Raw genomic sequence first — 13,852 nt, 5'->3', positions numbered from 1 at the left:
TTTTTTTCTTCACTTAGATTATTAGAGAATCTGATTTCCCTACTAGTCCAAGATGATGCCTACTGAGAATAACTTGTTATATGCTGGATAAGTGATGAATAAGCATTTGTGTATTTACCATCATTGTTCTCTGACAGGAAGAAAGAAAAGCTGCTGATAACAAAATTAAAAAACTAAAACTTCATGCTAAGGCCAAATTAACTTCTTTGAATAAACACATAGAAGAGATGAAGGCACAAGGAGGGACTGTTCTGTCCACAGAACCTCAGTCAGAGGAGCAACTCTCCAAGGTATGGTGACTGGGTATAATACACATTTTCTGAGTAGAAAAAGGCTCTCATTATAGCAGATCTTCACTAATCACAAAAATTTATGAAGCTAAAGTAATATAGCACTAAATGCAGTCCTTTTTTTTTTTTTCTTGCGGTACGTGGGCCTCTCACTGTTGTGGCCTCTCCCATTGCGGAGCACAGGCTCCAGATGCGCAGGCTCAGCGGCCATGGCTCACGGGCCTGGCCGCTCCACGGCATGTGGGATCTTCCCAGACCAGGGCACGAACCCGTGTCCCCTGCATCGGCAGGCGGACTCTCAACCACTGCGCCACCAGGGAAGCCCAGTGCAGTCCTTTTTTTTAAAAAAAAATTTTATTTATTTATTTGGCTGTGCTGGGTCTTAGTTGCAGCACATGGGATCTTCGTTGTGGCATGTGGGATCTTTTATTTGCGGCATGCAGGTTCTTTAGTTGTGGCATGCAAACTCTTAGTTGTGACATGTGGGATCTAGTTCCCTGACCAGGGATCGAACCCAGGCCCCCTCCATTGTGAGCTCAGTGTCTTAGCCACTGGACCACCAGGGAGGTCCCCAATACTGTCCTTTCTTTTTGAGCTTGCAGTCTAGCTGGGCTGTGGGCCAAACACAGAATAAAAGGCCAACAGAACATATGGAAATTAAATATTAGTTGTGACCTAGACTTTCAGGGAGTTAAAAAGGCTAACAGGAAGAAAAAAAATTAAATAGAGGCATTTAAGTAGGAGAGGCACATAGCTTTTGGAGGAGTTTTATCTTTAGTTAGAAGATTAAACTAGGTGAACTCTAAGGTTTCTCCCACCTCTGAAATTCTTTAGTTCAGTGACTTGATACAGAATATTCTTTGTCTTTATGGCCACATAATAGTATATTAAAGTTTCATGCATTGTGGGCTTAATCAGCTAGATTACTTTGGGCTCCTCTAAGTGATGCTTTGTAGGTTTATGCCTGCCACCAACAAAAACGTTCAAGGTTGGGGATGGAGAGAGGAGTGAGGAAAGTGCCTATGCCTTTTGAGGAATAGAGCACTGTCCTAATACTTGTTATTATTACCTTTCCTCTATGGTTAAACCCCAAATATTCACATTCAGCCAGCTAGTTAGAGAACAAGAAACTTCAGTTGTTTGGAGAGTTTGGTATAGAATACAGAGAGGCCAGCACATCACAGTACACATTACCAGTTGGCTTAGATGTAACTCTACATAAGAAACCTTTTAATTTTTTCTTAGATTTCATCCTGTTTTAGTTTTTGACCCACTGGTATTCTTATTCACAATGATTTTAGTTCTTGGGAAATGAGATTTTAATCAATTCTCTAGGCACAACCTTTGGGGTCACTAGTTAGCTCACTAGTACTGTGGTTCGTCTTTCCTTCCTGGGTGTAATGCTCAGAAGATATTACTTTTCCTTAATTGATAGCCTTATTTAACTTCTCAAAGCTTATTTTAGAAGCTTCTCTTACTCTTCTCAACTAATGTATTCATTTTGATTCTTCTTTTCTTACTTTTTGTTTTTTTCCTCTCATTATTCTTTCTTCCCCCTGGCTGTGGTAGCACCAACCTGTCTCTCCCCATGTGGCTTTGTTTCTTTTAACTTTTCCCTTTGCTATGTTGTTAGATTTTTAAATCATCCATTTTATACTCTGCCTTCTTTTTTTTTTTAAAGCTCTGAGACCTTAAACAAATTATCATCTTGTAGCTTCATTTCCTTCCTCTGTTTTAAATAAAAGCATTGGATTAAATGATTTCTAAGTTCCAGCAATCAGTCACAGCAGCTCTTTAACTATTGTATACCCATGACAGAGCTTGATAGTCTCTGGAAAGCGTAGTTGAAGAAATGATGGCAATCCTCAGATACTTGACTATTATGTGGAAGAAAGTGTAAAATTATTCTGTGTGGTTCCAATAAGCAGGCTAGGTTCATTTTGGGGGCTAGGGGCTGGTGGTGACTTCAGATGGGAGGTAGAATCTGGTTCAGTCGAAGGAAGAGATTTTGGGAAAAAATAGATTATTGAAATATTTGAATTCCTCCCCCCTTCCTGCCACTGTCTCTTTTATGATGCTTTGCCCCTCACTTAGCAGCTGTGTTTTCCTGAATTCTGTCCTCTTGTTCTTCAAGGCAGTGAGACTGAGTTTTCTGTTATGTTTTAGTCCTGTATGTCACTGACTGGTTTTGTCCTCAGACTAAAAACTATAAAAATGGGAAACATGGTGCCATTTCTTCCAAGTATTGACTCCCCTCTGGTATCTTCCTGCTTTTGGTTGCTCTCCAGCATTTTCAGATAGCTGTTTTTCTATATTGTCCAGTTTATAGTGGTTATCTGAGGGAGGATGGTTTTAATAGGAACTACTTGGCCATACTGAAACTGGAAAACTCTAAGATTCCTTCCTTGTTTTTAGGTCAGGTGTTATTTTTTGCTCCCATCAGTTGGATAACACTATAATCAAATGGCTGTATAGGGCAAATTAGATTCTTTTATTTAAATGACTTTATCTCCTGTGTTTTCAGCATGACAAGAGTTCTACAGAAGAAGAGATGGAAGTAGAAAAGATAAAACATGAACTCCAGGAGAAGGAGGAACTAATTAGCAGTTTGCAAGCCCAGCTTAGCCAGGCACAGGCAGAGCAAGCTACACAGGTAGGGGTATAAGTCACCTCATAATCATTAAGTTAACAAATCACTAAAGCCCAATGGATTGTTATATGACTAATAACATTAGTTCTATAATATTTGTCTATGAATCTATCAATTTCCTTCCTTCCTTTTTCCTTTTCCTTCTCTTCCCTCCCTTCCTTCCTTCCCCACTAAGTCTAGTAATTTTACTAGACTGTGCATTGGTGTTTGTCATCCATGGTTGGTATTTGTAGATACCCAGTATGCTTTTTCAATATTTGGTTTTGCACATTTTTATTTCACAAGAGTTTTCTTGAATTATATAGCTGTAGTATTTAGTCTGTTTTCTTCTTTGGGGACTTCTATTATCCATATGTTCTATCTTTGATTATCTTCCATTTTGTCACTTTTGGTTCCTTTTTACCTCTTCATTTTCAAAAGTTTCTTCTTTTTTTTTTCTTATTTAAGGCATTCTATGTTTATTTACTTTTGTGTTCCTTCTTGTTTTGTGTTCTTTTCTGAAATGAATTTTCAGAATTCATTTTGATTCAGAAGAATCAAAGTTTTCCTGAATTCTGTCACCTCATTTCTGAGTTTTTCTGATTCTCATTTTTTAATTTTATTCTTTCATGTCTTGTATAATTTTGTTAATTTTTTTAACACCTGTTGAAATAAATTGCAATTTTGATTTTTTAAAAATTAATTACTTTTATTGGAGTATAGTTGCTTTACAATGTAGTGTTAGTTTCTACAGCAAAGTGAATAAGCTATATGTATACTTATATCCCCTCTTTTTTGGATTTCCTTCCCATTTAGGTCACCACAGAGCACTGAGTAGAGTTCCCTACGCTATACAGTCGGTTCTCATTAGTTAGCTATTTTATACATAGTAGTGTATATATGTCAATCCCAATCTCACAATCCATCCCATCCCCACTTCCCCCTTTGGTATCCATACTCGATTTGTTTTTTGAGCATGCCTATCGTATGCTTTTCTCACCTGCTCCTTAGTTTTCTTTTTTTTTAATAATAACTTTGGATGGGATTTGACCTTGATCATTTTATGTTTCTTATTTTTGTGTGAAATTAATTTTCCTAAACTTTTAGAAGGAGGCTTGATTCAGGAAAACTTTTTTTATTTAACAGACTTTTTTCTTTTGTTGTTTTTGTGTTGTGTTCAAAGATAAGGCAGGTGGATTTCTGAGATTTCCTGGCTTTCTTCTTCCTGCCCTTCACTTTGGTTTATACCAAATTGGCTCAGTAGTAATATAATATGGGTCATGTGTATAATTTTAAATTTTTTAGCAGCTACATTACAGAAGGTAAAGAAGAAACAGGTAAACTTAATTTTAACAATATATTTCATTTAGTTCAATTTATTAAAAATATACTTTTAACATTAATATAAAATTATTTTTGTGTAAATTTATAATCTTTTTTCTGCACTAAGTCTGAAATTTGGTGTGTATTTTATATTATATATCAATTTGGATGCTAAATTTTCATTGGAAATACTTCATCTGTGTTTAGATTTCATAAAATTTCCAGTTGAGAAAATAGATTCATATACTCAAGTTGTTCCATACATATATAGAAACTTTCTAATAACTGAACTGAGTGCTGAAACATCATTTTCCTTTAATATTTGCATCCACGTTTAGAAACTGGTTAATTATTTAGAATCGTTAATTTGACTTTGAAAAACATATCAGCTTTAAAGCTACATCTGTGAGAAATGAAAGCACATGTCCACATAAAGACTTGTATATGCGTGTTCATAGCAGCTTTACTTGTGAAACCAAAAACTAGAAACAACATGTCTATCAATAGGAGAATATTTAAACACACAATGGAATACTACTTAGAAATAAAAAGGAATGAACTATGCATCGGTAGTACACCTTTATTTTAAACTTAAGTGTGTCTATACTTATTTTTGAACTAGAAAAATAATTCAATAAAAATAAGTATTTATATTTTAATTACCAATTATGATTTACATAGGTATCAACTGTTATTCATGCTCTCTGCATAAAGTATTCTAATAAACACATCACATAGGTGTGTAGGAAAAAAATTATTTAAATGGAATCAATCCATTGCCACTGGCTAGATAGCTGGTATGTTTATTGTTAACACTAGGAGCAACATGCACACTTATTACTTGCACAACAATTCAGCAGTATATTATGTGATGCAACAAGTGAAGTGAAATATAATCATATCAAAACACAATTGTATTTAATGGAAAAATAATTTATACTTAAGTTAATTAAAATTAACTAATATTAATAAATTTCTCATTTACATTAAGCATATTTCAAGCCCTTGATAGCCACATGAATTGATATATGAATATATCATAGTTGATAATGAATATTATAACACGTGTATAGCCCTTTGTCTTCTATTTCTGTTATCCCTATTCTGTTTAATTTCTATTTCACACCTAGAAGTCTTTTCTTGGTGCAGTCGGTGTCTTGGAAGGCAGCCCTGATGAGTTAGTTTTGAGACTTCAGCTGGGCCAGATTGTTCTAGCACTTTTGTCCTTTTTTCTGTGGACCCCTTGCATTCAGCCAGTATTGGAGAATGGGAAAGCCCTGCCAATTTAAGCTGTTGTTCTAAGATTGGCCAACTGTGCTTTCCAATAAGAATTTACTGGCTATTTGGAGGTTTTCCTGTTCTCAAGGCCATCAGATGTTGCTCTGTCGCTGCCTTCTTCCTGTTGTACAGACTCTAATACCAGAGTCTTTTGGTGGCTTGTCTCTGCCTACTTGTATTTTGGGGTTTGTAGTACTACCTTCCTAATTTATTGTAAATATTGTCCATGGGTTTTTGATTTTATTATCTAGTTGTACTGTCTGGTTCTATGTGAGGATTCAGAGAAATTGAACAACTGCCGCTATTGTTTCTGTTTTCCTCTGACAAATAATTTTGATAATTAAAAAAAAAAAAACACAGTACATCAATTCCCTTCAGTGTTAAGCAGAAATTAGAAGGATATTGGTAGGTATTTAGGGCAAATGAGAAAGGGAGGTCCAAGAATTAAGAGTGCCAATTCTTTTGCTTAAATATTTTTTTCTTCTATGTCTTCAGTTTGCTAAGAGTTCAACAGAGATGGAAGAATTTTTAATGATGAAGAAACAGCTCCAAGAGAAGGAGGAACTCATTAGCACTTTGCAAACCCAGCTCAGCCAGACACAGGCAGAGCAAGCTGCTCAGGTAGGGTGGAAGGTACCTCAGAATCATTAGAATAAAGAATCATGACAAGTCACTTCAGACAGTCTATTTTTAAAACTTTAGTAGATGAAAGTATAGTAGCTAGAATATTATAGTAGAAATTAGAAGGGTGTGATAGTAGAAGAAATTAGAAGTGTTATTTACCTTGATGAATACACCATAGCTTAATTTATGGCTGTTTCTTAGATCTACAGGCCCAGAAACTTGGTTTTAATAGCACACAGAGATTCTGTCTTTCAGGAAGGAATGAGCTTATGCTAAGTTCGAAAGAGACTGTTAGATAAACCAAAAGAAATACAAGTGATTAGGTCCATTATTTCTTTATAGTAAAATCTTAATGATAAGTTATAGTCAGAAGATTACTTAGTGATTATGTAATGAGAAAGTGGTATAGGTTATGTGATTCAATGTTAAAAGGCACCAGTATGTGCCTTTCTTCTTCATAGTTATTTCTGCTTACCAGGACCAGACCGTTTGGACTGGCATCCTCAACTTTTTCTCTCTATTTTTCTAAATTTCCAGTTTGACCACCCACTCGTATTTTTCCTTTGGGAATGCTTTTGACTTAAGAAACATTTTTTTTTCTTTTTTCCCTCAAGTGCCTTTGTATAATAGCTAATCTTATCCATTGGGTGTTAGGTGTTTACTTTATTGATAACTTGTAGTATTAGTGGTGCTCTCTGTCTATGGATAACCTACTGCTGTGTATACATTTAAAACTGGATATCCTAAAATCCTTAGTTTTACCTATTAGCTTTTATTGTGTCCTTTTTTGTACACTTTATACAATGTAGGATGGAGAAATACAAAATAATTTTACCGAGTGGCTTAAAACATGGCAAGCCAAGATACACATACACACACACATGCACACACACACACATACACACACACACACACTATGATGGATCCATTAATACATTTATGTGAATTAACAAATCCATCAGAATACAAGCCATTCAGAATGTGCATCGCAAGCAACAATACAAACTGAAAGTATTTTGAGAGGTGAAAGGGGTTACTTGCATGTGACAACCAAGGAAGGTTACATGGAAAACTCAGGATTTAGGTAAAACTATGATGGATAGATAATATAGTTTCAACAAGGTGGGGAAAGGTATTCCAATTGTAGGGAATGCTGTAAGCAAAGTCTCAGGAAAAAGAATATGGTACATTTATGGGAAAGGATGTGTAGATGTGTTTGGCTCATGAAGGAGTCCAATGCGTATACATTTGAAACACAGGATTTCAAATTCATAGTGATTTCAGAATTCAGATAATCAAAGATATTATGAAGATTTTTTTTCTCCTACCTAGAAGGAGAGCCAAGGTTGGTTCAAGGTGTCACAAATTGAAAAATCAACAATAGTTGAAGGACCTGTGCAAAATGGACACGCCAAGAGCTGTTTGGCATGCTTAACCACAGATCTTAAGGAAATGAATAAGCAGGCGCGCACGCGCACATACACACACACACACACACACACACACACACACACACACACAAAACCTATGAACAAAACAAAAACACTGCTACCGAGCAACTCACAACCAGTCAATTTATTTCCATTTCATTTTGTTAAGAGCCAGTTACAAATGAGGGTGATCTGAAAGTAATGACAGTTGAAAATAGCTGTCTGGGGAGGTGGTGTGGATTTGGATGGAAATATACCGAGTTCTTTGGTAGAAGCAATTCTTTGAAAATGAGATCTGAAAGAAAGATTTGTATTTCCAGTTGTAGAGAATCTTGAGTAAAAGATACATTAGTTTGAAGTTTATATTTATAAACTGAAAGTTTTTGAGCGTGAGTGTGATATTCAAAGAATTGTCTAGGACTTAACAGGAATCTAACTTTGTATCTTTAATATTCTAATCTCCTTAGATCTTTTAAAAATATACCTCTTGTATATTTAAACACTTCTATTAACCATGCAAATACAGTTTTTATTCAAAATTTATGTTTAGGCTGACTTCTGAATTTGATGGTAGGCTTTCTCTCATTCCGAAGTTAGCATCAAAGCCTATCTCTCTTCCAAAATTCTCATCCTTGGCATTCAAAATTTAATTTGAAAACCTTATTGTCTATCAATTCTCAGTGTCTGTGTTTGGAGAATAGTCTGTGTGTTTTGTTTGTGCGATATTCTGGGAGTGTAACTTGTATAGTTTCTCTGGTGTGTGTCTTCAGTTGAGTTCCATGCAGCAGGTGGTCCGAGAGAAAGATGCCCGCTTTGAGACACAAGTTCGTCTTCATGAAGATGAGCTTCTTCAGTTAGTAACCCAGGCAGATGTGGAAACAGAGATGCAACAGGTGTGTTGCTAAAACCTAGTAGAATGATTGTAGTTTTGGTTAACATTTAATTAAGTTATCACAGCCACTTTTCCACCCTTACCCACTGCTCTTCACTTGGTCTGGGTTTGCTCATTAATTGCCTTCTTTTCGGTGTTCTTCTCTTCTGTTGCATATTGCTTATTTATTTTCCCTTACCTTGCCTCTTACCCCTCTAATCAGGTTGTCCCTACTCAAAAGCTGAGTTTAATTGGCAAATGTATGTGGTAGTCAGAAATTGGTTTCTCTTCAGTTTGCTGATTGTAGCTACCTTTGTGCATTGAAAACCTGATCCAAAGCTTCAAAAACAATGAAGTCTGTTTTACACTTTAGAAAATTTAAAGATAAAAAGCAGTGATTTTGAAGCCATAAGGTCTTTTATTAACTCATTCATTATTTTTAATTCATTGAGTAATTTTTGAAAATTGGCTTCATTGTTTTTAAGTTTATCATCGACTAACTCAAAAGTATCTGTTTCTGTTTAGTATGTAGTGCAGTGTGGTACCCAAAGGCCCTCCAGTGGTATTTCATAGTTGATTCATTTAACTGTTTTTGAGCTTCTTCCAAATTCTAGGCAATTCTTCAGAATATACCACTAAATAAAGTTAATTTATATAGCACTTTTAAAGTAGTATATTAATATATACATGTATTGTTGACTTATTCATTCAACAAATGTTTACCAAGTGACTGTACCATGCATGAAACTAGAAGAGAAATGGTTCTTGCCTATAGAGAATATTCTCTTTGGTGAGTGGGATATACGTGTACCTATGTTATTTAGGTACAGGACATGACTATATAATTTTAAAAGTGGATATGTATAATAAATATCTAATTATTAAAAAGGTTCCCTAATTCAGGGACTTCCTTGTGTCAGTTTGGTTGTTGTTGGTGCTCTGAAGAAGACATTTTTGGAGATTCTTTGTTGCTCTTGGATAGGAAGCATGGCATGCTGGTGTCCGACCCTTTAATCTGTCATCCTCAACATCTAAAAATCTTAAGTACACAAGTCTACCTGACATTTTGAAAGGTAAGCAGATAATGATGCTCATGCGTTAGCACATTATGTCTAAACGTTTTCTTCTCAGAAATTGAGGGTGCTGCAGAGGAAGCTTGAGGAGCATGAAGAAGCCTTGTTGGGCCGTGCTCAGGTTGTGGACCTGCTGCAACAGGAGCTGACTGCTGCCGAACAGAGAAACCAGGTACTGCCTTCTCTACTACCTGCCTTGGGAGTATTCATTTCCACTTCAGTTTGCCAGGCAGCAGGTATAAAATCCTGTTAGAAGCCTTCAGAGAATTGATGCCATTTATTCATTCTTTCAACAATTCCCTGTGCTTAAGTGGTGGTGATACTATGATGATCAAAATATATACAGTTCCTTCCCTCATGAGGCTTACATTTCACATCTTTTATTGTTGCTCTTTTCCTTTGTGATTTTAGGTCTAGGGTCCTAGTTTCTTTAGAATGTCATATTTTCATCTAAGGAGTTTCTTTTCTGTCAGTTTACCCCTTCTCTGTCTTCAATGGTTCTTGTGCTTTATGTACTGTCCCTTCTTTGTTTGTTTTGTTGTTTAACTTTATGTTGGTTTGAAATAATCCCACCATGCAATATTCCCTTAAATTTAAAGGTGATTAAGGATGCTGATGTTCTAAAATCTTAAACTCACGTATCCTATTCCCTGACTGTTGCCCATCCTGTCATTCCCTTTCTTAGGCTGTCCTGACTTTCATTCTCATTAAGATTTCTTGATCCTTTCATGTGTTGCTCTGGTATGTTGGTTCTTTCTTGGCCTCGCTCCTTTCCTTATCTGGTATAGATCTGCAACTGCGATTTGGACTACTCCTTTACTAGCCCTTGGATTCCCTGTGTCCCTGCCCCTTCACATCCAGGGAGCCAAATCCTAATGTGGAATCGGTGCTATGGTCCACATTCTCTGCTTGTTCATCTGGGTCCCGCATGCTGCTGGAGAAAGTCATATCTTTTCTTCTTAATTTTCAACTCTCCTTGAGAACGACTGTCTTTCTTGCATAGAAACATGTTCCCATATCTCCAATTCTAACAGAACCCATACCCTGACCCTGAGTCCCCTTTCTGGCTGTCATTGAATAGTCAGGTTCAAATCCCAGTTGTGCTACTTACTAGATAGGTACTGTGGAGATAGTTACATATGTGTGACTTTATGGTAAGTTTCCATTCTCTGCTCCTTTTAGTACCTTATAAGTATCTCTCTCATGGCCTCTAATATTTTGTATTATAATGATCTGTTTAAGTGTGACTCTCTCACTAAACTCTGAGTTCCTTGAGGGCAGGGACTGGATCCATTTATTCAGTATTTATTGAGTACCACATACTCAGTATGCCATATATTATGCTAGATGCTGGAGAACAGTGATGATAAAACAGACACAGTCCCTTTCCTTATTGAACTAATTTTGTATTGGGAGACACATAAGTGAAAAGCTGATGACACAAATAAATATATATATGAACAGAAACTGTCAAAAGTATCAAGAAGCAAAAACAGAGGGTCTTATGGAATTGTAGCTTTGGTCCTGAGTGTCTAGGCCTGGGCTTCACCTAGAAGAGACTCTTCACTATGCTTATTGAAATGAAAGAATGAATTTATGGTTCATGAGGCTTTGTCTTTTTTTCTTAGATTTTCTCCCAGCAGTTACAGCAGATAGAAGCTGAGCAGAGTACTTTAAGGAACACTATAGAAACAGAAAGACAGGAGTCCAAGATTCTGATGGAAAAGATGGAACTTGAAGTGGCAGAGAGAAAACTATCTTTCCATAACCTGAAGGAAGAAATGCATCATCTTCTAGAACAGCTTGAACAGGCAGGTCAAGCCCAGGCTGAACTGCAGTCCAGGTACAGTGCTTTGGAGCAGAAGTACAAAACAGAAATGGCAGAGAAGACCTCTCACATTTTGAGTCTTCAAAAGACTGAACAAGAGCTGCACTCTGCCTGTGATGCCCTAAAGGATCAAAATTCAAAGCTTCTCCAAGATAAGAGTGAACAGGCAGCTCATTCAGCTCAGGTCATTCAGCAGCTAGAAGGTCAGTATTTGATTGCGTTTGAAGCCCATTTGTCTAGCCCATTTGTCTAGCATCCCTTTAAAATTTCAGGGATCTCTTAGTGACATCATTTGCTTAAACCAATTGAATGAATAGAATGATTAAGAAAGGTGTCTCTTCTGAACTCTTTGTTGCATTTCTCCCATCTCTGACTGAAGTTATAATCTGGCTTAATAAAATTATTATTATAGTACTAAAAACTATTGATAGTAATGTGTCAGACATTAAAAAGAACCCTATGTGAAACATAACTGTGGTCTGAAGGGTTCACTGACTGAAATGAGTAGGATTTGAATTAATTTGTGGAAAGCTCAGGCCAGATCTAGCTGCAAAGGTAGGGAGACTGAATTGCGTGGAGTCATCTTTACTTCTAAAGATGGATCTGAATGCTTTTCTTATAGGTGAAAATTTCTTTTTAAAGAAAACTTTTTTAAAAATGTGTTATTATTAAAGTAATACATGCCTCTGATTTAGTTTAATTCTAAAAGATTGGCATACAGGAAAGATTTTAGAAAGCATTAAATTGAACATCTGTATTGAAGAGAGCTGAACATTAATCAGAAAGCCTTAAGGGACATTACATGGGAACAGTGTGTTACATGAGCATGCTGTTCTCTTAACTGAACCATGTTCATGTTTGAAACATCTCAGTAGAATTTATAATGCTTATGTGGAGAGTGAAGAAAATAAAATAAAAAACGCTAAGGGCATTTTCAAGGGGGAAAGGAAAAATGACTTTAAAAAAAAATACCTAGACCTGTTTTATTTTACCTTTGAAGGAGGTTTACTGAGATGTCCTTTGGTCCTTGAGAGCATATAAACAATTTATAAAAATGATGGTATTGGCATCGTAATTTTAATTAAGATAACGGAACTAGAATAAACAGCATATGGTGTATCCCTAGAAGATAACTCACTAAGTTTCAGGCTTGAGGCAAAGATCATTTCAATTTTATTTTCTTTTCCTTAGATCAACTCCAGGAAAAATCCGAAGAAATCAACCAATTTCTAAATAAGGCAACGTTGCTAAAACATGAAATAGCATCTCAGACTTCTTTGCCAGATGTTTCTAACGAGGGCACACAGGTAATTAAATGTGTACTTCTTATGAATATGATCTATTTGTCTTTGCTGTATCTATACTTGGGTGTTCTAATAGAATGTATTCCAGAAAGCAGTATAAGCCTTCTCTCTTTTCTGCCTATACAATGCTTTTTTGGAGCCAATTCTATTTGAAAGGAAACATGAAAGACAGTAGTGTCCCAACAATGAATAATGAGAAAAAAGTAGACAATGAGCAACATAACCTCAAGAGCCTTTCTAACCTCTACAGCCTTTCTGTATTGGAGATGAGTCATTAATTTTAATCTTATAATCAGCTTTCCCAGTTGAGAAATCAATTTTGTTTTTGGTAGACTGAGATTTGATCAGGTTTAAAGTATACAATTCAGTCTAACCAAACTTAAAAGTCTATTGTAGAAATCATAATGCCCACATTAATCAGTTAACAGTAAAAAGTTTAATTTCCTGTTGATTGGCCAGTATATTCTCTCTGCCTTCTATAAAAGTCTCCAGGGAGCTAGATTTTAATCACCAGAAGGCTGCTTATTGAGCTTGAATATCAGAACAAGGAGAGTTAGTTTGATGATCTTAATTAACTAGTGTCAAGCTGGGATAACTGGATTAATTTATCTCCATTATAAGATTATACCTTCCAAACTGACAGATATAGGGGTCAGCAGAGTCCCATAGTTCCTGGGCAGTACTGTGCACTGACAAAAATTTTTCCTTCCTGGTTTTTGGCATCTAGGCTTTCCAATCTCTTCTATTCTCCCATTCTCAACTTTTTCCTCCCGTGTTTTGTTAAGACATTTTTCAGCAACTCTAAAAAATTCAGATTCCATATATATGTTTTAGCATACAGAATTTTTCTCTTTCTGACTTACTTCATTCTGTATGACAGACTCTAGGTCCATCCACCTCACTACAAATAATTCAATTTTGTTTCTTTTTATGGCTGAATAATATTCCATTGTATATATGTGCCACATCTTCTTTATCCATTCATCTGTCAGTGGACACTTAGGTTGCTTCCATGTCCTGGCTCTTGTAAATAGAGCTGCAATGAACATTGTGGTACATGACTCTTTTTGAATTATGGTTTTCTCAGGGTATATGCCCAGTAGTGGGATTGCTGGGTTGTATGGTAGTTCTATTTTTAGTTTTTTAAGGAACCTCCATACTGTTCTCCATAGTGGCTGTATCAATTTACATTCCCACCAGCA

The 13,852-nt window shown here is 36.0% G+C and overlaps 1 protein-coding gene across 3 annotated transcripts in view; it reads left to right on the top strand.

Annotated features, from left to right (window-relative positions):
* The window catches only part of GOLGB1 (golgin B1), an 87,129-nt gene that overhangs the window by 20,362 nt on the left and 52,915 nt on the right, over nucleotides 1-13,852 (top strand). For all 3 annotated transcript variants that reach the window (XM_060298133.2, XM_030857874.3, XM_030857865.3), the window contains exons 4-10: nucleotides 138-290; nucleotides 2,815-2,943; nucleotides 6,016-6,141; nucleotides 8,345-8,467; nucleotides 9,577-9,690; nucleotides 11,147-11,549; nucleotides 12,538-12,653. In XM_060298133.2, coding sequence (XP_060154116.1) covers nucleotides 138-290; nucleotides 2,815-2,943; nucleotides 6,016-6,141; nucleotides 8,345-8,467; nucleotides 9,577-9,690; nucleotides 11,147-11,549; nucleotides 12,538-12,653 — 1,164 coding nt within the window. The remainder of the gene's footprint in view (nucleotides 1-137; nucleotides 291-2,814; nucleotides 2,944-6,015; nucleotides 6,142-8,344; nucleotides 8,468-9,576; nucleotides 9,691-11,146; nucleotides 11,550-12,537; nucleotides 12,654-13,852) is intronic.

This window comes from Globicephala melas, chromosome 4, assembly GCF_963455315.2.
Source record: "Globicephala melas chromosome 4, mGloMel1.2, whole genome shotgun sequence".
Lineage (NCBI taxonomy): Eukaryota > Metazoa > Chordata > Mammalia > Artiodactyla > Delphinidae > Globicephala > Globicephala melas.
Note: the sequence above shows the minus strand (reverse complement) of the source record. Positions and strands in the feature narration are given on the sequence as shown.